This window comes from Phocoena phocoena, chromosome 15 (genome assembly GCF_963924675.1).
Source record: "Phocoena phocoena chromosome 15, mPhoPho1.1, whole genome shotgun sequence".
Lineage (NCBI taxonomy): Eukaryota > Metazoa > Chordata > Mammalia > Artiodactyla > Phocoenidae > Phocoena > Phocoena phocoena.
Window position 1 is genome coordinate 69,049,593 of NC_089233.1, and position 24,605 is coordinate 69,074,197.

Below are 24,605 nucleotides of genomic sequence, written 5' to 3' on the forward strand. Positions count from 1 at the left end.
CCACTGCGCCACCAGGGAAGTCCCAGCTCCCCCTATTTTTATCTGTTACTCGTTGTAGCTATATAGGGTTTCTGCGCTGCTTTGAGTTGAGTGTACTTTTGTGTCAGGGTTGGTCTGTTGGAACATAAGTCCCATGTTTATTCTAAACAGATGATTCTTCATGAGAATATCTAGAAACTGGGGAGTTTGTTGATGGTGTTAAGTGTGATTAAGTACATGTTTTTCTTAACTTTGTTGGTGAACCATTGATGGGGGCCTTAAAAGGCCAACACTACTATTTTTATTTGTATAGTACTAGTTGCTGATCCAATGATATCAGCATGTGTCATAGGTTATGTTCTTTCTTTCTGTTTAAACTGAGGTTTAGTGTTGAGTGCATCTCTTAATTTGCTTAAATGGTTAAGAAGTTACTGTGAGCCCTCAGGATGAATGTGACGGAATAGAAAGAATTATAAAAAGTTGGAATCTTAATTAAAAAGCACTGGAGTTGGGAATTCCCTGGCGGTCCAGTAGTTAGGACTCTGCACTTTCACTGCTGTAGGCCCAGGTTTGATCCTTGGTCAGGGAACTAAGGTCCCACAAGCCATGCTGCGCGGCCAAAAACATAAAACGAAAACAAAACAGTGGAGTTGATGAGAAGAATGGAACCAAGTTATAGGATAAAGGAAAACATGGTGCTCTGGATCCCCATACAGTTACTTTGTGACTGCTATAGATAGGCTTCTTGCAGTTTCTCTCACCTCCGTACACACATCCATCCATACATACGTATTTTCTCTGATTTGGAGAGTAAAAGATCCTGGGGGAAGTGTGCCGTTAAGTGGTATTATAATACATTCACTTTGTTGTGCAGTGATCCCCACCACCGTCTGTCTCCAGAATTCCCATCACCTTGCAAAACTGAAACTCTTTTTTAAACAATAACCCTCCTTCATTCCCCCTTTTCTTGCCATCAGTAACTACCATTCTACTTTCTGTCTCTGTGAATTTGATTAATCTAGGTACCTTGTATCAGTGGAATCACAATATCTGGCCTTTGGTGGCTGGATTATTTTACTTAAGAAAATGTCCTCAAGGTTCATTCATGTTGTAGCATGTCAGAATTTTCTTCCTGTTTCAGGCTGAGTAATATTCCATTGTATGTATAGACTACTTTTTATTTATCCACTCATCAGTTAATGGATGCTTAGGTGGTTTCTACCTTTTGGAAGTTGTGAATAGTGCTTCTGTGAACATTTGTGTACAAATATTTGTTTGAATGCCTGCTTTCAGTCCTCTTGAGTGTACTCCCAGGAGTGAAGTTTCTAGATCATATGGTAATTCTATGTTTAACTTTTTGAAGAACCGCCATATTGTTTTCTACAGCTGCACCCACTTCATTCCCACCAGCAGTGCACAAGAGTTCCAGTTTCTCCACATCCTCATCAACACTTGTTATTTCTGATTTGTTTTTGTTTTTTAAGAATAGCTATCCTAGTGGCTGAGAGTGCTATCTCATGGTTTTGATTTACATTTTCCTAATAATCAGCACCCTTGTCAAAAATTATTTGATCATATATATTGACCTTGGTTTTATAGTAATGCTCTTGTTACAGCACAGTTTTTGATACATGTAATTTTTATTTGATGTTTCTGAACTTTAAAACATTGGCGTTGTAAGATGACAGGAAGTAATAGAATATGCATAACTGGCCTCCTGAATAATTCTGTAGAACTGTAGTACTTTTCATTTTAAGATAGGAATACCAAAGATTAAAATCTGTGAAGTTTTAAAGTATTCTATCTGTAAGACAACTGACTGACTCTTTAAAAAACAAAATGGTGGTGGTGGTGGTGAGAAGGTTTGTCTAATTCTAGAGAAAGAAAGACTTTGAGACATATCAACCAATTGCAGTGTGTGGTCCTTAATTGTATCCTAGTCTATAAAATACTTTTTGGATATAATAGGGATGTTTTTAATATGGTCTGAGTATTTGAAGGATACTAGGGAACTATTACATGAGATGATAGTCATTATGTACTTTCTCAAAGGATTGTTTTCCCTTACACCTTCACCTGGCATCTCCATTCCCAGGAGGCCTTTTCCTATGTATCAGCTGTATAAATAATACCTCTGTCATGTACATCGTTGTGGCTGTTATATCATTGTGATAAAACAGTTGTTTCCATATCCATATCCCCTACTTATTGCTGAATAATGATCTCATGTACTCAATATCTTTGGACTAAACTGCTGAAATGTATTTTCCTCCGTTCACCTGATTATTCCATCATATTTGTTGTGAGTATTGGCTTTTACAAAGTGAAGGATGCTGGGGTTTTTTGACCCAGGCCTTGAATGTGGGGCAGAGAGTCATTCCAGAGCACCAATCAGTTGAGCAGATAATTATTTTGGCATTTAATAGGTGATAATCTCTATATTAGGTGAAGTGATCACTAAATGAGGTTGTACTTTGTCTTTTAAAGGTGGGAAGAAGAGCGCTATCCTGAAGGCATCAAGTGGAAATTCCTAGAACATAAAGGTCCTGTATTTGCTCCACCATATGAACCTCTTCCAGAGAATGTCAAGTTTTACTATGATGGTGAGTTGTTCCAAGGTTGTCCAATTCTTGGCCAAGGAAAGAGTTTGCTTCTATTTAGGAATAGAAAGTGAGGAAGGATCTTGTGCTGTATAATCCTTTTTGTTTGTTTCATTTTGTTTTATTGTCATCGTATGGTTTGGGGAAAGGGCTCTCAGGTGTTTACTTAACTCTTAAAAGGCCCATTTGGTGCTGAAAAAGTGCCATGAGAAAGGGGCTGTCTTATCTCCCTTGTCTCCCTTTGAGACATGGTCCCCAAAAGGTCCATCTACATAGGTCACAGCACTTGGTCCACAAGCCTAATGTTTTTATCTGAACTTCACTTCTAAGGAGCTACTCTTTGTAAGAGTTACTGGAAAAGCCTGACTTGAATGGTGGTATTTTATTTTAGTGACATAATGCAAGCTGACAAGCTGCTCATTGCTAGAAATAGTATTTAGTACTTGATTGAGGATTAATTAGTCTGCCATCAACATCTAGGTAGGGCTAATAGGTGTCTGTCACTCTACACAGCGCAACACTATGCCTTTGCCCTTTATGCAGTCAAGTCTGCTGGGCTGCTCTGAAGAAATAGCCTGCCTCGTTCTCTTAGAACCCTCAGAACTGTCTATTAACTGTCACTGGTATTTCTGTCCTTGGGTTGAACATTTTGAGAGTAGTCTTTGATGCTCCCTTATTGGCATATAGCAGTATGCAGATGGTAATACTCAGCTGATTTCCCTCATTCCAAGAGTTTTCTCCAGAAATGGCTAGAGCATTATTCCTCAAACTCTCATGTGCTTTAGATTCACCAAGAGGATCTGGGCCCATTTAATTGGTGTTGAGTGATATTGGGTGCTTCTGAACCAAGTGGTCTGCTGACCAAACTTTGAGAAACACTGGGCCAGGAGGACTGCTGAAAAGCATCAGTGGTGAACACTCAGAGTTCTGGTATATCTCTGTGTCCACGAGCAGTGGCCTCAGGCCATGGATGCTTATAGGTCAAGGGTGGTAGTTTATACTGAAAGGCCGGGTCTTGCAAGTGAGGAACATGTCAGACTTGGCAAGCTGGACTTCGTTTTTTTTAAACTGTATTTATTCAGCGTGCCTGTATTCAGACACCAAGACCCAGCAGCGACAATACTGACGAATCCCTGATCTCATGGACTGTGCCATCTAGCAGGACCTTATAGCCTCAGTGACAAATGCTTACATCAGATAAACATTCTGACCTATGTTGACTGGACAACACAGGACAAGAGTACAGAGTTCTGCTGTCAGCCCTCACAGTGGGTCACTCCTGGAGACTCTTCAGTGTGACTCAAAGCTAAAACTCCAATGAACAGAAAGAGCCTTAGATAATCATAAAAGTTCAGGTATTCTGTAACCCTAGTATGGGTTTACCAAGAGCTTTAGAATGCTCAACTGGTAAAGCCTAACTCTGAGGTCCAAAGTGATTTGAAGGAAAGCTAGATTCCTTTCTTTAGCCTTTGGGTTTCTCTTACTTTCCAAGATGGGAATTCTTGCCTGGTCCTCCTTTATAGGAGCTCCAGCTCCAGGGCTCTCACATTTTCTCATGTGCTCTTTCTCAGATCTCTTCCCTTTGATTAGGTAAAGTCCCACACTGCAGTAAGTCAAGAAGTTGTATTTGACTTACTAGTCTAGAGTGATACTGTCAGTCCTGCCTGCTCTCTAGGGAAGAGAATTCTCAGACTCCTTTAGCGCTTGCCAGGGAGGTGGGGAACGGACTGGCTGAAGCAGTGAATGGCCTCTAAGAAACTCCAGTTTTCAGCTCTGACTCAGCAGTTTCTTATTCCTGGAGCTCAGCCTTTTCTACAAAACACTACCATTGTCAGGAACCTTTAAGTCATCCTCCTACCCTTCTACTGCTGGGAGCTGTCATTTCATCGTTTGACAGCTCATCTAAAACAGGAGGCGTCAAAATTGTTCTCTATTGGGACAGAATTCAGTAAAATTTCCCAAAGAGTATACCAGAGATACCCGAGAACAGTTTACATTCTTTCTTGCCTTTTATTTTATTCTTAGTGACTTAATGGTTTCCTTTATATTGGAAGCATGTTACATCTTAACTGGCAACACTGGTTCCGACTTGAGTGGGGGAATTCTAAAGAAGTGCAGGAAACTCTTGAAAGCCAGCCTATCCTCAAGGTGTCGTCTTTGGAAGGAGCCAGAATGTTGAGAGGGGAAGCCGCGCCACCTGCTGGCCTTTTAAAATTATGAATTTCAAGCAGGTTCTTTCTGTCTACCCAGAAAGTTTCAGTTTGGAGCTGCAATTCCCTGTATCAACCCTACAATCAGGGATAATAACTTTCTAACCATCATGAGATGAGATGTCTTCTAAGTTTTGAAATGAATGGATTTCTGGTTAAGTTTTAGTTTTCTGTAATAAATGGGAAAATCCTTGGTGAATTATTAGTACCTATGTAATAGTAAGGCAGTGGAGAAACGTGTATGCCAAGAACCCCAGTCATCCCTGTGTTCTGGATGAGCCCTGTTTCCCTGAAAGAGGCAACCTCATAATGCCTGTGTTCCAGGGCATCTCAAACTCTAGTGTATACACAAGCCACTTGGGGGTCTCATTGAAATGTACTTTCTGGTCAGTAGGTCTGGGGTGGGGCCTGAGATGCTGCACTTCTAACAAACTCCCACGTGATGTCAATACTGCTGGTCCATGAACTATACTTTGAGTAGCAAGGTTCTAGAGGAATGTCTTACTTAGATTTTTCATATGGGATATCTGGGCTTGCCTGCTGTGAATATATATTTTTAATTCATATTCCACCCACCTAACTTTGAAGAAGAAAGATGCCTATTTCTTTTCCCCACAATTCCTTTCTTCCACTCCCTGCCCTATCCCTTCCTCCCCTTCTTGAACAGAAGCTGTTTAGCTTAGCAGTGGCAGGAGTCCCTCTGAGGATTTGATTTTTAAAAACCATTGAAGAGGTGTAAAGGACCCTGCTTGCTGAAAGGAAAAGGAAGAGTGACTGGGCCTCCCCCAGGTCATCCCTGTCCTGAGCAGGCTCCTGGGAACAATTTACTGGCATAGTCTCCAGAGAATGACCCAGGTAAATATCTGATACAGAGAAGGCGAATTCGTACAAGTAGATACAAATCAATATACTACTGTCTTTGTTGTTATTGTTGTTACCACGTGTCACCAGACCTTTATATACATACCGTTGGAAGGTAAACCATTATTAAAGAAGACGTCTCCAGAGCCTCAGTGTTTATACTCAGAACATGAATACTACACCTCATTTTTTGGAACCACTTTTTTCTCTAGGTAAAGTCATGAAGCTGAGCCCCAAAGCAGAAGAAGTAGCTACGTTCTTTGCAAAAATGCTCGACCATGAATATACTACTAAGGAAATATTTAGGAAAAATTTCTTTAAAGACTGGAGAAAGGTATTGTAGCCTATATATTGATATCCTAGCACCTTACAAAAATATTGATCAACTACTAAGTAATAAATTGTAATTTTACAAAAAATTCCCTGATGTACAATTTGAGTTTTATGAATTTTATTGTATTAAAAAATTGGGGGAGGGGGTTCTGTTCATTTACTGTATTATATAGGTTTTCTGTCCAACAAGAATACCTATATTTCTTTCCTGTCAGCTGTCATAGGACGGTAGGGGGTAGTTTATCAGATTAGGCCAAACAGAAAACCTCAGCTCCAGCTGAGCAAAGCAAAGTTTGCCTCTGCAGGACTGCCCTCTGTCTGCTATTGCAAAGAGACATGCATTGATGTTGTGCTGTTCCCTCTTGATTCGTGCTCGTTAGCTTAGGTACTTCCTGCTCTTGAAACCGCATATCTGTCCTGTATCTGCCCATGTGATTTTAAACAACTTCCTTATTCTCAATATGGATAATATGACAGAGGCTGAGCTGAAGGTTACCTTCTGAATAGCTCTAGAAGTAAGATTTAATAAGTGAAGAGAGCAAGGATGTTTCTAGGAGAGAATGAATGTGGGAATATCTCTCCCATTACTAAAATGAACAATGTGTATTCATGTTTCCCCAGCTGTAGTACTCATATGCTTAGGGGGTTGTGGCAGTGTGCCAAGGAGTACGAGAAACTACATAAGAGTGTTACCCTTTTCAGTGTTAAGTTATTTTGAATGTTCTTCTATTGAATACATATTTATAATAGAATGAAGTAAGAAACGTGTTCCTTTTTTTTCAAAACTCACAAGTTTAGATTGACTACCTTGCCAGATACCCTTTGACTGAAAACATGATGCTTTGCTGTAACTGCAGAAAAACCAGAGGGCTTTTTAGTTTATTTACCTTCTTCTTCTTCTGTCTCCCCCTTTTCTTTTAACTAGGAAATGACCAATGAAGAGAAGAATGTTATCACCAACCTCAGCAAATGTGATTTTACCCAGATGAGCCAGTATTTCAAAGCCCAGACAGAAGCTCGGAAGCAGATGAGCAAGGAAGAGAAACTGGTACTGCAGAATTTCTTAAACCTCTGGAGAATTTTAGAATAGTGATCAGTTTATCTAATTTTCTTCTTGTTTCTTTTTTTTTTTTTTTTTTTTTAATTTTTATTTATTTATTTATGGCTACATTGGGTCTTCGTTGCTGTGCACGGGCTTTCTCTAATTGCGGCAAGCAGGGGCTCCTCTTTGTTATGGTGCACAGGCTTCTCATTGCAGTGGTTTCTCTTGTTGTGGAGCACAGGCTCTAGGCGTTTGGGCTCAGCAGTTGTGGCTCGCGGGCTCTAGAGCACGGGCTCAGTAGTTGTGGCACACGGGCTTAGTTACTCCGTGGCATGTGGAATCTTCCCCGACCAGGGCTCGAACCCATGTCGCCTGCATTGGCAGGCGGACTCCTAACCACTGAGCCACCAGGGAAGTCCCTCTTCTTGTTTCTTACAAAACAGTTTTGACTTTAATGATTTCACATGGCTCTATACTAAAGATGTAGGATTCTCAGCCTAGTGAAGTCTAGAATTTCTTAAGGGTTTTATGTAGACTGAAAATTGTGAATAAGCACTATGTTTAATGGCTCAATATGAGAACCCTGGTGTTCTGTTGATCTAAAAACCAGCCAGTAGCTCCAATAATACAGTATTTAAGGATGGGCAGATCTGACTCACAGTGGCTCCTGGATGTTAGGGATTTAAGACAGATAAAATCATATTGGCTATGTGTACACACACACACACACACACACACACACACACACACACACTCCTTTGACATATTTTACTCTGGAATCTAGGCATGCTCATCCATCTTCGTCTTCTAGCCATGGCCAACCTCATTCCTAAAGGATCTTTCTAGTATCCAGCTGGGATGTCACTTTCTTCTAGAATACTGGTAGGCAAGCTATAGATAGGCTGCTTGTTATTGTAGAAAAGTTTTATTGGAACATGCCACATCTGCTTGTTTACCTATTATCTATGGTTGCTTTCATGCAACAGTGGCAGAGTTGAGTAATTACAGCAGAGACTGTATGGCCCTCAAGCCTAAAACATTTTCTATCTAGAATCAGAGGGCTAAGAGTTAAGGATTTTAAGGAATTCTTTGCACTTCAAGGCCTGGTAGTTTTAGTATATTAAACTTGCATGTTTATATAATTTAGGCCATTGTCTTTATGTAACTCATTGTTTGAGGGTGCCTATTTGACCTTCAGTTTAAAAAATTAGAAGTTACTATAGGGATCATAAGAATGGTCCCTGCACCAGGCTTTTTAGTCTCAGCTTAGTCTTTTCTCCAGTCTTCCCAATTAGTAAAATTTGGTTTATTTTTCACTTCAGGGGTGTTTTTCAAATTAAAAACCACTTTAGGGAGGGTTCGTTTTGGGGTTTTTTTTTTTTTAATATTTATGTATTTGTTTTATTTATTTATTTGGCTGAGCCGAGTCTTAGTTATGGCACGCGGGATCTTTGTTGCCACGTGCAGGATCTTCATTGCGGCATGCAGGATCTTTTAGTTGCGGCATGCAGGATCTGGTTCCCTGACCCAGGTATCGAACCTGGGCCCCTTGCATTGGGAGCACAAGTCTTAACCACTGGACTGCCAGAGACATCCCTAGGGAGGTTTTTTAAGTAACACCATGTCAGAGCCTTGTCAAGGACACCTGTTGCCAGCAAGTTGTGGATTTTTGTCTACATACAAGGCAGCAGGACTTACTTAAATTGAATTGCTGAGTATAATATGAAGGAAGAGTCAGCAGAGGGTAAGGAGGCTCCAAATCATTCCATCTTTGGAGCAAGGATCACAGTATAAAATATATGTACCCATGTACTAGGAAAGAATCCGTAACAGGTTTCTTTGCACTTGAAAACCCACGTGAAATACTGTTCACATGGGAATTTTATTGTATTTAAGCTTGAAAAATCTCTTTGGTCTTCTGGGAATTCCCTGGCAGTCCAGTGGTTAGGACTCTGCACTTCCACTATAGGGGGCCCGTGCGGCCAAAAAAAAACCTCTTAGGTTTTCCTTTATCTGAATTTGTTTCTTAGTGATTTTTAGACTTTTCTCTACCTTGACCTGTCCTCCCACAAGAGCTAAGAATGTATGAGTTGAGCACAGTAATTTGAATCCCTTTTGAGTACTTCCTTACCATCTTCCAGAAAATCAAAGAGGAGAATGAAAAATTACTGAAAGAATATGGCTTCTGTGTTATGGATAACCACAGAGAGAGGATTGCCAACTTCAAGATAGAACCTCCTGGGCTTTTCCGTGGCCGTGGCAACCACCCCAAGATGGGCATGCTGAAGAGAAGGATCATGCCTGAGGATATAATCATCAACTGTAGCAAGTGAGCACAGTTCATCCTTTGGCCGGAAATGAAGTGGAGGGCTTCCTTTGTTCTTGGTAGTTGGGAGTTTTTCCTACATTACAGAGGACTGTTTGGGAGCAGCATGGTATTTCTATGTACAGATCTCTAAGTGTTTATCACGTATTGACTGGTGAGGAGGAAACCTGGAAATATATGCTCAGCAGATTTGTCCACTTCACGTTATGAAAGGTGAAATTGCTCATTACTTCTCACCTCACTGCTCTCACTTTATTTCCACAGAGATGCCAAGGTTCCTTCTCCTCCTCCAGGTCATAAGTGGAAAGAGGTCCGACATGATAACAAGGTTACTTGGCTAGTCTCCTGGACAGAGAACATCCAAGGTTCTATTAAATACATCATGCTGAACCCTAGCTCACGAATCAAGGTAAGGGGTAGCTAAGAGCTGCACCAGTTAGTGGGGCTGATAATCTCTGTCTTTTTGTTGAAATCTAATGTTCTCAGCCTCTAGAATCACTTGACAAATTGAAAACCATCCCCACAAATAGAAGGTAATTTCATAATTAGCATTATCTGGTGATGTCCCTAAGATGTATCCATTTTTTACATCACATTGTATTCTTATTTATTAATTCACAAATATTAACCGAAATCCCAGTATGAGCCTGGCACGGTGTATGCACGGTGCTAGGAATTGTGTTGGTAAACAAGGTGGACACAGTCCTTGCCTTCACATTGTTTACTGTCCAGAGGTCAGAGTGCAATGAAGAACGTGGTAAATGTGTATTGGCTTCTACAGCTAGTTCTCTTCCTCACCTTCCTTGGCTCTGAAGAAGGGGATGTAATTACTCTGAATCCAGAAAGAGGTTGTAAAACCTAGAGTCTTACATACTCTGTCTTCCTAAGGTTTCATCTGGGTAGATTCCACCAGGACCAAGTGGGATAATGTATGTGAAAGATTATCATAAACTGTTGAGTACCCATGTGCTGCTGCTTATTGATACTGCTACTGACAGGAGGAAACTGTCTTGGAAGGGCAGTCAGTTCTTGTTAGCCTGCTAGGCATACCCTGCTTGGGCAAGTCCCTCAGACATACTATGGAAATGTGAACGGCAACTTAAAAGAGAGATGGGCTCCACAGAAAAACAGTCAAGGAATTAGTTCTGTATAGACTGACTGTTTACATGCAGGGGACTGAGGCTAAAGACCCTCTTAATCTTGGTTTATAGTTTATTAAACACTTGTTAAGATTTGAAAGCCACAGCTCAAAAGGCTGTGTGTCTTTTCAAGACTAAATGCACATTTTCTAGCTTATAGTCCTGTGTCCTAATGAAAAATACCCATGTATATATTTTCTTCAGTGTAATTGGAAAATGTCACTGTTTTTAGTTTAGAGTAAGTATAAAATCAGAAAGAGAACCCCCGTGGCAAGTAAAAGTCAGGTCATTTAAAGAAACATGTTGTATTCCTCTTCTGAAATACCACCAAGCTGTAGGGCTACCAAGGTGGATTAACAATGGTTTTAGCCCTCAAGGAACTTACAGGCTGCTGGGCAAATCGGATAAGAAGTCAATTGTATTGGAAAGGTAAATGCTGAATGCTTCAGATAAATGGAGTAGTTATTCCCAGCAGTTAGAGATTAGAAACAACTTTATGAAGGAAATTTTGTTACAGTTAGGTCTTAAAAGAGAGGCATTTAAAACAGAGAAATGTGTCATTATGGACAGAGACGAGGAGTATGAAAAGGAGTAACAGAGAATTGTCAAGTGATGGTTGCACAGCATTGTGAATGTGCCAGCTGTCACTAATGGTAAATTTTATATTATGTGTGTTCTACCACATAAAAAAAATTTATCAAAATAAAAGATTTTGGATTACTGTTAAAGTATTTTCACATAAGTTGACATTTGATTCTGTTAATAACCACACCAGATATGAACTAATGCCATCGTTTTACAGATAAATTTAATCTCTGAGAGGCCAAACTGTTGCCAGCCTTAAATGCCATGCTAAAGCGACTAGACCATGTTCTGCAATTGATGAACCACGGCTTGGAACAGAGGAGTGTCTTGAGCATAACCCGACTTGAGCAAGATTTACAGGCATTACACATAATCAAATCAATAAATACAAACTGTTGTACATGCTGCAAAGGATACAGGGTACCTATTTGAGAGTATGCCAGGGCACCTGATCTGGCTTCTGGGGTTTAGGAAAGGCCTTTCTGAGAAAGTAACATTTAAGATGAGACTTACAGAATGAATAGGATTTATCCATGGAAAGGATAGGGGAATGGGCATTCCAAAGCAAATAGCCTTTTGAAATCCCTGAGGTAAGAAGGAGCTGCGTGTTCTTGAGGACTGAAAGGCGAACACCGTAATTGGAGTATAATGAGCAAGAAAGAGGCATGATGAGAGGAGACTTGGAGAGAAGAATGCAGGCCAGATCTTCAGACTCTTCCTTAAAAAAAATTTCGTTTTTTTTTTTTTTTTTAATGTGGACCATTTTTAAAGTCCGTATTGAATTTTGTTACAGTATTGCTTCTGTTTTTTGTTTCTGTTTTTTAATTAATTATTTATTTTTGGCTGCGTTGGGTCTTCGTTGCGTCACGCTGGCTTTCTCTCGTTGCGGGGAGTGGGGGCTACTCTTCGTTGCGGTGTGCAGGCTTCTCATTGCGGTGGCTTCTCTTGTTGCGGAGCATAGGCCCTAGGTGCGCGGGCTTCAGTAGTTGTGGCACGCAGGCTTCAGTAGTTGTGGCTCGCGGGCTCTAGAGCACAGGCTCAGTAGTTGTGGCACATGGGCTTAGCTGCTCTGTGGAATGTGGGATCTTCCGGGACCAGGGATTGAACCCCTGTCCCCTGCATTGGCAGGTGGATTCTTAACCACTGCGCCACCAGGGAAGCCCTTGCTTCTGGTTTTATGTTTTGGTTTTTTGGCCACGAGGCATGTGGGATCTTAACTCCCCGACCAGGGATAGAACCTGCAACCCCCTGCATTGAAAGGCAAAGTCTTAACCAGTGGATCGCCAGGGAAGTCCCTAAAATTTTGTCTATTATCCAAATCCAGTAGGAAGCCACTGGGTTTTAAAGAGGGGAATAACGCAATTTGTGTTTTAGTAACCTGTGATATAACTGATCATTCTGACTGCTGCTCTGTGGAGACTGGATTGGACACAGACAGGAAGTAGGGAGACCAGTAGGAGGCTGTTGCAGTACTCCAGGCAAGAAATGGCAATGACCGAGACAAGATGATGGCAGTGGGGGTCGAGAGAGGGGAACAGATGCCAAATACATGTGTGCTCTTACAGGCAGGATTAGAGTCGATAGTAGGAGAGTCTCTGAGGGTTGAGAGACTCGTTAGACAAGCTGGTGGAGCTCCTCAAGGGCAGAGAGCCAGCCAATTTTTATTCAGACAATATCCAGATAACTCCTGTGCACTGTAAGGATTTGTGCAGGTTTCTGAGTGATTGTTATGATAGTAAACCTAGAAAGTCACCTAGATGTAGGCCCTGCCTAGAACCTCCCAGGACAGAGTGGCTCACTCTAGCAACTGGGTTGGGATCCTGAGTCATGAAAAATGGTTAAAGCTTTGGCAAGTGGTACTGTTGAGGGGAAAATAAATGTGATTTCTTAAGCTTTCTGTCAGTCCTCCTCAGTTATGTCCCACTCAGCAGAACAGATCTTCAGAGGTTGAGGTTTTGACAGCATGTTAAATGGTTTTTTAACTGCACTGCCAGCAGGAGAAGCATTCTCTTTTTAGATAAAAAATAGAAAGATACAAGTAACAGGGATTTTATTTTCAATGAAATATTTCAAATATACAAGAATAGATACAATGAACACTTACATACCTACCATCTGGCTGTGTCAAACCTTAACACCATGTCCTATTTCAGTTGCTTCATTTCATAAAAGTATTCTGAAAACCATAGCTTGAAGCCCACTAGGTACCATTCATCTCTTTCCCTAGAGAATACTATATTGAATTTAATGTTTTCATTCTTGTGTGTATTTTTGTATTTTTACAGTGTATTATGTGTGCATGAACAATATGTAATATTGTTTTACAAGGTTTGATTTTAAATTAGATATGTTATTGAGATCGTTCTGCAACTTATTTCACCCAGCTTTGGTGTTGAGATTTTATTATCTTGATATACATTTCTAATTTATCCATTTTATTTGCTACATGGTATTCTATTATATAAAAAATTATCTGGGGCTTCCCTGGTGGCGCAGTGGTTGGGAGACCGCCTGCCGATGCAGGGGATATGGGTTCTTGCCCCGGTCCCGGAAGATCCCACATGCCGCGGAGTGGCTGGGCCCGTGAGCCATGGCCGTGGAGCCTGCGCGTCCAGAGCCTGCGCGTCTGGAGCCTGTGCTCCGCAAAGGGAGAGGCCACAACAGTGAGAGGCCAGGGTACCGCAAGAAAAAAAAATTATCTGTTCTCTTGTCAAGAGACACTTCGGGTTTACAGTCATTAGCTAATATAAATAGTGCTGGCATAAACACATTTTCCTTGTGTATACAGACGAAAATGTCCCTTAAAAATTCTTTATTAGATATTTCCAAATTGTTCTCTAAAGTACTTGAACGAGTTTACATCACCACCGTCCTCCCAACATTGAGCACAAGTTTCTCTTTTTTCCATATGTTTCTAAGATTTTGCTTTTTATATTTGGATCTTTGATCAACTAGAATGTATTTTTGTGTATGGTGTGAGGTTGAGATCTAATGCATTTTTCCCAAATGCATAACCAGTTGTCCCAGAACAATTTAGTTGTGTTACCCCTCTGTCATATATCACATTTGTACACATATGTCATATTGTTTCTGGGCTCTCTGTCCTGTTTCATTTGTCTGTTTCTTCATCAGTAGCATACTGTCTGAACTACTGTAGCTTTATAAGTCTTACTATTGAGTCGGACAAGTTTCCTTCGTCTCATTCTTCAAAATTATTTTGGCTCTCTGCTGTTCCACATTAATTCTGAGATAAATTTGTCAAGTTCTAATGAAGATGATTGAGACTTTTCTTATAAGATTGCATTGAAATTATAGATTAATAGGGAGAAAATATTGAGATTATTTTATTGAATCTTCCAATCCAGGAACATGTTGTACCTCTCCATTAATTCATATCTTTGAATATACCCTTCAATATTGTTTTGTAATTTTCTCCATAGAGGTATTACACATTTTTTTAAACTTTTCTTAGAGACCTTATAGTTTTTTGTGCTATTGAATAAGTATTTTTCGTTGTTACATTTTTGTTTGTTATTACTGGAGTGGTAATGCTGTTGATTTTTTTAATATTGATCTTCTATCTGGCAACATTGCTGAACTCTTATTCTAAAAGTGTCTGTGTCTTTTTGGAGTTTCTGTATAGTGACACTATTTTTATATTTTTAAAAAAACAATCATCCATGAAACCTTAACTTCTCACTAGTCAGCTATTGTCACAGTCAAATACTTGATTAATTTCTGTACTCAGTACCTTCTCTCTGGGTTTACTTGTTGAAATACATCCTTTATCATTTATTTAGTGAGTTTCCATAGGTGGCAAATTTTTCTTTTATCTGAAAGTTTCTTTATTTTCCTTCTTATGATCTGTCTTTTCTCCAGTAAAGAATGCATCTTTATTATTGGCGATCTATGGTGTATCTAAATATACATATATTTTTAAAGATACTCAGACTAGACTTTCAATTTGAGGACAAAAGCATTTTTATTCTAGAAAACTCTCGGCCATTATTTCTTCCATAGCTTCTAGGCCATTCCTCTCATTTATTTGTCTCTTTAGGTCTGGTCTTCATTTTCAGGGGAGTTCTAGAGACTTACTTCTGTTCACTAATTCTCTTTTTGATTATATCCAATCTAAAGTTTATCCCACCTACAATTTGTTTCAATTATTATTTTTGTTTTCAGGATTTCTAATTATTTTTATTTCATATTTACCTGATTTCATTTCATTTCATTTAAGACATGTGCTTATTTTATCATTCTTTTGTCCTTTTTAGTAGATGTTATATATATTTTTTTCTCTTGAAAGTCTTTGTTCTTTAAAATGTTACCTGAAGTGAATTCATGTACTAATTATTTTGTTGGCAGTTCTTCTAACCCATTTTCCTCACATATTTTGGAATTTGTTTGTAAACCCTTTTGAACGGGAAGTAGTTTTTGTCTGTGTATCATTCCCTTTTCCTCCTCTTTGCTCTCCACTTCCTCTGCTCATTCCTCCTGTCTTGGAGCGAGTCTTCTAACCCAGCTCAGCCCATGCTAACACAGCCCCTGGCTTCAGGTTGCCCCTTCTTGCATGGAGCACTTTCATTGCTACATGTTTGGAGTACAGTGATGATTAAAGCATGAATTCATTGACCTGATCTGACCCAAAGGTCTGTGAAGAGTAAGTTTTTGTCATAGAGGGTGAAGGGTGGTAACTGGTGGTTTTACTTCATGGAGGACTTTAGGTCCAGTTTATGGGAGGCTGCCACCATCATGGGGCTTTGCTGTACACCTTTCTGCTCAGCCTCCAGGGATTTCTCCTGAGATTCTTTGCTTGCTCTTGTATCTATATCTTGCTCATTCACTTCTTGCATGTAATACTGTTACACCTTTCTACTCCATCTCTGCTCCTTCAAAAAATTTAACTCAAGCATGATATGACTTACAGATTTTTGACAATTTAAAAAATTTGGTTAGTCAAGGGTAAAAAAGAGCACAGCTGAAATGTGTCCCTTTGATGTACCCTGTCCTTGCCCCCTTTCTAGAAACTTGGATTGGTCTGCTTGTGGTCATAGCCAGCATTACACTACTTCTGGTCTCCTAGGTCATTGAAAGGATCAGGACTTCTGAGAGCCACAGTAACACATGCTCCAGCTACTGAAAAGATTGTCCTGAGCTCATTCACCTCTTTATATACTCATCTTGGTTTGTTCCGCTTTTCCACCCAGGATTCCCGTTATACAGGATTCCCGTTATCTTCTTGCAAGTGTTTCCATTCCCTTCCTTTTCCACTCTGTACCTGGTGCCCGTATAATCTGAAATAGCAGGGAAATGACGGTCAGCTTTCTGGAACCTGTGTTTTCAACAAAACTCTCTGATCCCAGATAAACCATGGATCGAGAGGTTGCAAAAGGACTGCTTATAGTAAGTTCTCAACTGCTAAGTCCGACCCCTGCCAAGCATTATCTGGTCTTGTAACCTGGGGAAGTAGGCCTTAGTAAAAGTAAGAATCTTCAAACCAGTCTTAGCTTTATGAACAAAATTTATCATTTTTCTTTTAAATGAAGTACAGCAACCTTCAGTATCACTGTTGCTATCACATTGCATTCAATCATACTAAGATATTCTCAGTGCCAAATACCCACTTCTATTTTTTCTCTCTTTAGGACCTAGGGGTTTCAAAGATGTATGTGTCTACAACCTTTTAAATGTAACCATCTGGGATTACAGGGCTGGATTGAAGGAAAATGTCTTTGTAAAACTTGATAGTTTTGGGAAGCTCTGATTTTGGTGAGTTTTATTAGAAGGAGAAAATAAGACGTGCTTATTTTTTTAAAAGTTACATTCTGAACCTGACTTCTTAGTATACAGTTCTAAATTTTTAAGTGTAAGAGCTAGAACATTAAAGCTTCTAGATGATAATCATGGTAGAACATCTTCATTACCTTAGATTTCTTAGGACACAAAATAAACACAATAAGCAGTTGATACAGTGGACTTTATTAAAAATAAAAACTTATGTTCAACACAGGACACTGCTAAGATAATAAATATACAAGTAACAGACTGGGAGAAAACATTTGCAACATGTATATCTGACAAAAGACTTGTATCTCAAATATACAAAGAATTCCTATCCCTCAATAATAAAAAGACAAAACATCCCCATAAAAAAAGAGCAAAAGACAGATAGATGCTTTAGAAGGTAGAGGATTGGCCAGTAAAAAAGCACATGAAAGAGTACTCAGCATCACCAGTTATCAGTGGAATGCAGATTTAAACCACAATAAGATACTAATTCCAGTTCTAGGTAATTTTGCTGCAAATAAAATGAAAACATATGTCCACAAAAAGACCTATACAACAATGTTCATAATGCTATATTTATGCTAGTCCAAAACTGGAAACATCCCAGGGGTCCATCATCAGAATAAACACAGTGTAGTATAGTCAAACACATTAGAGATAGTCATGGAATATACCAACAAGGTAAAAGGAGTGAACTGCTTATAAATACAACAACATGGATGAATCTTTAAAACACATTGAGCAGCCAGACATGAGAATCTAAACTTTATGATTCCACTTAAATAATATTCTAGATTAGTCAAAGCTAATCTATGATAATAGAAATCAGATTAAAAGATCAATGGTTGCTTGGTTGGTGATCAACTGGGAAGGGTCATAAGGGAACTTTCTGGAATGACAGAAATATTCTCTAACTTGATGGGGTATAGGTTACATGGGTTACGGATGGTCAAAACTGATCTAACTGTATACTTAAATCTGCATAACGTAAAATCTTTTTAGAAGATTTACTCAGAGTGAAAGGTTGAATAGGAAGTATTGGAAGGAAAAATACTTTTATCTGAAAAGAATTTGAATCTATAAAGAACTCTACAAATGAATAATAAGACAAACATATTTAAGAATGGGCGTGTATGGAAAGCTGGTTGGATTTTATTTTTAAACATAGTATAAACACGTAGGGCCAGTTTATTGTCTTTTGTTTAAATTATGTATGTGTGGGGTTCAGACTGCTGTTCACTCTCTGGATTCTGTTTAGGGAAACTGAAGGGCACAGGGATATGCATACTTCTTAGACGCCAGCCCTCTCCTTTTAGACCTAGACAAGGTGGCTCTTCCCACCACCCCCATCTCTGTGTCCTTATTTGAGAGAATCCTGGATCCTTGTGCCAGGAGCCTAGCCAACCTGTGAAGAAAATCTGGTCTTGTGGTTATCCCGTGAATGACTTACTTGTTAGGTTTTCTAAACTTTGTTTCACTGGTATGACTAAGGAATGAGCAAGTGTAACCCTACTGGACTTCGAAGACTCAGACTCAGGTTTTGGTAGGCCTGTGTGTATCAGAATGATGGGAGAGAGCCCAGTTCTGAGCTGGAGACTGTACTGTTGAAGATGAACCTTTCGTGTCCCGTCTTTTGTGTGTGTGTATATAAGAATGATTGTCAGGGAGATTTATTACTGACTTGAGATTTATTACTTACATGAGGAAAGTTTCTACCGCACCTTTTTCTTATTTGCCCTCTTTTTTTTCCTTTTTTAAGATGTGTGATTGCTTTTTTTTTTGGCTGTGTTGGCTCTTTGTTGCTGCCCACGGGCTTTTCTCTAGTTGCGGTGAGCAGGGGCTACTCTTCGTTGCGGTGCACGGGCTTCTCATTTCAGTGGCTTCTCTTCTTGTGGAGCCGCGGGCTCTAGGTAGGGCACCTGCAGGCTTCAGTAGTTATGGCACACGGACTTAGTTGCTCCGCAGCATGTGGGATATTCCCAGACCAGAGATCAAACCCGTGTCCCCTGCATCGGCAGGCAGATTCCTAACTACTGTGCCACCAGGGAAGTCCTATTTGCCCTCTTAACTGTCAGAATGTACTTAGAAAAACCAGAGAGAAGTTTTCAGCTTCCCATTGACAGTATATAGAACTTGGATATTTCTCCTGTATCACTCAACTACTAAACCACCCACCCACAACAACAGGTAGTTACTGAGCCTCTTGTTTTGTAGCCAAACAAGCATATACAACTAGTCCACACACAATTGTGGGAGAGTGCTGATGACTCATTAGCGTAGCTTTCATTTCTGAATGTTAGGAGCTAGAAGCAGAAGACGTTTCTTTCTTTCTTCTTCCCTTCCCTTTCTCCCTTTCTTTCTCTCCCTCTCTCTCTCTTCCTTGAGTCTTCTTTGCTGTGCATGGGCTTTCTCTAGTTGCGGCAAGTAGGGGCTACTCTTCGTTGTGGTGCACGGGCTTCTCATCGCAGTGGCTTCTCTTGTTGCGGAGCACGGGCTCTAGGCGTGCAGGCTCAGTAGTTGTGGCTCGTGGGCTCTAGAGTGCAGGCTCAGTAGTTGTGGCACACCGGCTTAGTTGCTCCGCGGCATGTGGGATCTTCCTGGACCAGGGCTCGAACCCGTGTCCCCTGCATTGACAGGTGGGTTCTTAACCACTGTGCCACCAGGGAAGCCCCAGAAGACATTTCTTGCTCCATGTGCCCCACACACCTGCATGCTCAGAAGGCCAGGTACCTTGACCACAGTTCTTATGCCTCAAAGACCACATGTCTATGTCATAGGTAGAAATCACTGCAACTCTCTTTGGTTGTTGGCTGGGGAAACTAAGAGCCGAGATTCTTGAGTTCTCAAATTCTTGCCGTGTTCATGTCATATAGTCTGTTTCAGGCCTTGTGATATTCCCTGGCCCTTTTGGATTTCTTGGATTTTATTTTCCTTCCTTTCCTTTCTCACTTGACATTATCAGTCCTTGCTTGTGAACCTTTTTTCATTCAACAAGGTAACAGAAATCTTTTTCCATCACTGTTGATTAGATTGTCTTTTCACACCCTTTTTAAAACCTTTCATTGGCTTTAGAATCAATTTTTAAACCTGCCACTAAAAGCTCTGTTAAAAAAATGTCTTCCCAGTAACACTGTTTCCCTCAATCTCATTAAGAATACTTTTAAATGCAGAAGTTAGAAAATGGTGAATTATAGCTGTTCCTGGAAGTCACTGTGTTCCTTAGTAATTACATGTTGTTATCTTTGGTTCTGCTTCCTTGACAGTTCCATCAAATTGTGAATGATTGTCTTGAATTTAATGAAATTCAGTCCTAGCAGAAAACTGTTGTTGGGTCACAGATTCAGCAGCAAAGCTGTGATGCTGATGTGGGAATAGGGATGTTTATACCCGTTGTGTTGACAGAAGTTAATTTTGGGGACATGTCATGTGGGCTTTTCTTAAGAACATAAACATTTCACAAAATGAAAGCCAGAGGATTTCTTAGCAATCAGACAAGAGCCAGTTCTGCTTGTCAGGGAAATGGGACAGCGTGAGTTCTCATCAGGTATATGCCTTGCTTAACTGAAGCTCAAGTTCCTTCTCTTTGGTTCAGAGCTCTGAACTTGGATATTCAGTGTCTGTTTTTACTCCACCGTCCCTAAGCAATCCACCTTTGGCGCTGGGTCTTTTGCAGGGTGAGAAAGACTGGCAGAAATATGAGACTGCTCGGCGGCTAAAGAAGTGTGTGGACAAGATCCGGAACCAATACCGGGAAGACTGGAAGTCCAAAGAGATGAAAGTCCGGCAAAGAGCTGTAGCTCTGTACTTCATCGACAAGGTGAGAGCATCTTCCCGTTACGTCGTCTACCATGTTCATCTTAACGAAGATGTGGGAAGCATTTACTCCTCCAGGCCCTGTGCTATAAGTACTGCTGGAGAGGCAGTGATAGCCCAGACATCTGTGGTTCTGCTCACCTGATCTCTGGTCCAGTAAGGAAGGTAGAAGTGGATAGTGGGGTGTTCAGTGTCTGATGCTGTCTAGATACAGTCTGCCTAATAGGAGGATCTTCATGAATCTGAATGTGCCAGCAATACTGACACTTTCAAACTCTTTCTGACAATGCACCACCCCCCCAAATTTTATTTTATATCACAACCCAACACATAAATATGTTTGTGTGTGATTGAAACAAATGTTGCACAAAATAATGCTTAGCCTTTCTATGAGCAGTGAATTCTGATGTCTTTTACTCTTTCTTGTTTTTAAAAAGGATGGTTATAATCCTTAAAATTGGTTAAATAATCTGCCAATGTATCACAACTACAGTTTAGAAGTCAGTGCTTTGAAGATCAGTTTCTCAGCACTCTTTTGGAAGAAAAAGATTTCTTGTTTTCCCCGGTTTTGCACTGAGTATATTTTAACACAAGTTCTTATTGTCTTAAAAATTCAGCAAAATTACGAGACTAGCTTTTTGAGTCTGATTGCTGAGAGTTTAAAATATGTTCTTTCCTCTATTCCCATTTGAAAGGACAAGAGTAAACAGACGCTTAGATTTCTGAGAAAGTTTAATATCCCTTGACGATCCACACTTCATTTTATAAGGGAAGAAGCAACAATGCAGATCCGGAATTCCCAGGCCTTGCAAGCTGATGCTCTGTCCCTGAAGAGAATTGGGAGGCTTCTGGTTTTGGTTTCCTACAGAGCCTGTGATGTTGACGTTTCTTCATTCATGCTTATCTTTTTTTTTTTTTTTTTTTTCCCTTCTCTCATCCCTGGGCAGCTTGCTCTGCGAGCAGGCAATGAGAAGGAGGAAGGAGAAACAGCGGACACTGTGGGTTGCTGCTCACTTCGTGTGGAGCACATCAATCTGCACCCAGAGTTGGATGGTCAGGAATACGTGGTAGAGTTTGACTTCCTGGGAAAGGACTCAATCAGATACTATAACAAAGTCCCCGTTGAGAAACGAGTAAGTTAATGTGGCCTGAGCTCCCTGGCCTGTTTTTTCATTCATTCATTCAACAAGCATTTGTTGAGTGCTTTTTCTGTGCTCTGTGCTTTGCCGAACACTAGAAGAAATGGCTTGAAAGAGAGTGGAGAGGTATTGTTTGGTGTCCTGTGTACCTCCTTTTAGTCCCTGCCCCTCACCCCTCACCCCTCACCCCATGCTACTTTACTGGAAGGAGGGGCCATCTCCTGTGGCAGCATTCAACAGAATGCTATAGAGAGTTGGCCCTCACAACGAACTGCACAGTAGGTTTATCCCATCACACTGTTTAATGATCTAACCACACTTCAGTATTCCCTGGTCATGTTGCAAATTTGTCATTTTCGTAGCATTGCTCAACTTTCCCCCAACTCCTCATTCAGCAGAAAGGTAGCCCTTGAGTCCCCGGATCTCTGAGCCCATAGCTGAAGAGGGTGCGGCAGCACCACGGTCCGCCAGAAGTACTGGGCTTGAACTGGAGACCTTACAGAGTGCAGTACCCCAGTAGTCCAGCCCTTCAGCAGTCTGATGTTTCATCAGTAATTAGGTTTTGCTGGCTGTGGAAATGGTTCAGATTAAACAAAGCTAAAGAGATCTGACAGTTAAATGTAATATTTGAGTTTAGGTTGGATTCCATACTGGGGAGGTAAAGAACATCATTGGGTCAGCTGACAAAATTGGAATATGGACAATAGATTGGATGAAAATGTGTCAGTATAAATTTATAAAGCTGAGAAGTACTGTGTGTATATAAGGGAATATCTCTATTCTTAGGAAACACACTGAAGTATTCAAGGGTAAAGGGCCATAATTATGTAAGTACCCAGAAATGGTTCTGAACGAATATTGTGTATATACACACATAAATGTGGAAAGGAAATGAATGTACGTGTGCACTGCACAAATAGGAAATGAGGTAAAACATTAATGGTAGGTGGATCTGGGTTAAGGATATGGGTGTTTCTTTGTGCTCTGTGGGGTTGGTTTGTTTGTTTGCAAGTTTTAAGTTGCAGTTATTTCCAAAGTAGAGGTTTCAAAAATAATATTAGGCTCTGCTTATTTCTTTTAGGTTTTTAAGAACTTACAACTATTTATGGAGAACAAACAGCCTGAGGATGATCTTTTTGATAGACTCAATGTGAGTGGGTAAACTGCACTGGGTTGAAGAGGGGTCCAGCCAGCGCCTCCCAAGCACCTAAAGGAGAGGTCTGCCTGGGAGTGACTGGGGCTCTCCCCTCGGCCTGTCCTGGGGCACCCTGTATACTCTCCCTTCCTCAGGCACACAGCAAAATCCATGGCCGAAGCCCTGGGATGGGGTGGACGAACCCTGCCTGTTATCCTCTGGCTCCTGCAGAGCCTTCCCTTGGCTGGATGCTTAGCCACCTGTGCTAGAGACCCAAGACCTGTCCCTGAAGTCTTATTGGGGAAGATCTTAATAGGGAAGGATACAGTTGCTTTATTGGCCTGCTTAAGATTGAAGTGTGCTTCTTTGGGAGGTACATGCAACTCTGTATTCTGGAATTCTTCTCCCATTTCCTAACTTCCCACTGGCAGGACAGTAAACTTGGCAAGGTGTAACTGCACTGGCATAAATTTCCTGGAGCTTGCCAGAAGGGCCAGGGTGGTATGTATGGCTTTTACCTAAATCCCAACATCCTCTCCGTTGCTTTGTCTCCTCCAGACTGGTATTCTAAATAAACATCTTCAGGATCTCATGGAGGGCTTGACAGCGAAGGTGTTCCGTACATACAACGCCTCCATCACGCTACAGCAGCAGCTAAAGGAACTCACAGCTCGTAAGTATTGCCTGACCAGATAGGGCCCATGGCCTTAGCGATGGTGACCACTATCCTTACTCAGCTAAGTCCTAGATCTGTTCTACTTATCCTCCTTGACATTGTGACTGGAAACTTTTTCCCTCCATACCTCTAATAGAGGGCTAAGCTTAGATGTATAAGCAGATCAGTGCTGTTTCCCCTATTCCTACTCTAGCTTCTAGAATAGTTTTATGAAATGCTGACAGGGGCTTTCTGTCTGCTCTGAAAATGCCTGCATTTTGTGTTTTATATCTATGTTATTTAAAAGCTCATAGAATGAAGATAAAGTGCTATGATGTTCTGTTAAATTGGAGAGAGTAAGGCTGTCATGGTTACTAAAACAGCATAGGAGCAAACCCTTTCCCTGAGGTTTCTTTTTTTCCCTCTTAAGACTAGGTAGTATTCGGGACTTCGCTGGTGGTCCAGTGGTTAAGAATCCACCTTCCAATGCAGGGGATGTGGGTTCGATCCCTGGTTGGGGAACTAAGATCCCACATACTGCAGGGCAACTAAGCTCACGTGCTCTAGAGCCCACACGCCACAACTAGAGAGCCCGCATGCTGCAACTACTAAGCCCACGTGCCGCCACAAAAGATCCTGCATGTCACAATGAAGATCCTGCGTGCCGCAACTTAAGACCCGACACAGCCAAATAGATAGATAACTAAATAAGTATAAAAGAAAAAAAAGAGTAGGTAGTGTCCTCCTAAAAACTAGCTGCAGAAAGTATCACCAAGATCCACAAGCTTTTTTTCCTCTAGAGCCTAGTCACTGCTGAATTTCCACTGTCCTCTAGAAATATGTCAAATGGTATTAGAAAATGGTATTCAAAAAGCCAAAGATGGGTATGTTGAGGGTCAGTATTTTAGGGTGGGGCAAAGAATGCTATATGACACAAGTAAAAACATTTCTGAGATGACACTTTGTATTTTTCTTTCTGAAAGATATAGTGTCTTGTGGTT

The 24,605-nt window shown here is 40.7% G+C and overlaps 1 protein-coding gene across 1 annotated transcript in view; it reads left to right on the plus strand.

Annotated features, from left to right (window-relative positions):
- The window catches only part of TOP1 (DNA topoisomerase I), a 55,080-nt gene that overhangs the window by 25,340 nt on the left and 5,135 nt on the right, over nt 1-24,605 (plus strand). Inside the window, exons 8-16 of the mRNA XM_065893295.1 lie at nt 2,467-2,582; nt 5,863-5,984; nt 6,909-7,031; nt 9,167-9,354; nt 9,616-9,760; nt 20,536-20,679; nt 21,623-21,808; nt 22,896-22,964; nt 23,508-23,622. Of these exons, the coding sequence (XP_065749367.1) occupies nt 2,467-2,582; nt 5,863-5,984; nt 6,909-7,031; nt 9,167-9,354; nt 9,616-9,760; nt 20,536-20,679; nt 21,623-21,808; nt 22,896-22,964; nt 23,508-23,622 (1,208 nt within the window). The remainder of the gene's footprint in view (nt 1-2,466; nt 2,583-5,862; nt 5,985-6,908; nt 7,032-9,166; nt 9,355-9,615; nt 9,761-20,535; nt 20,680-21,622; nt 21,809-22,895; nt 22,965-23,507; nt 23,623-24,605) is intronic.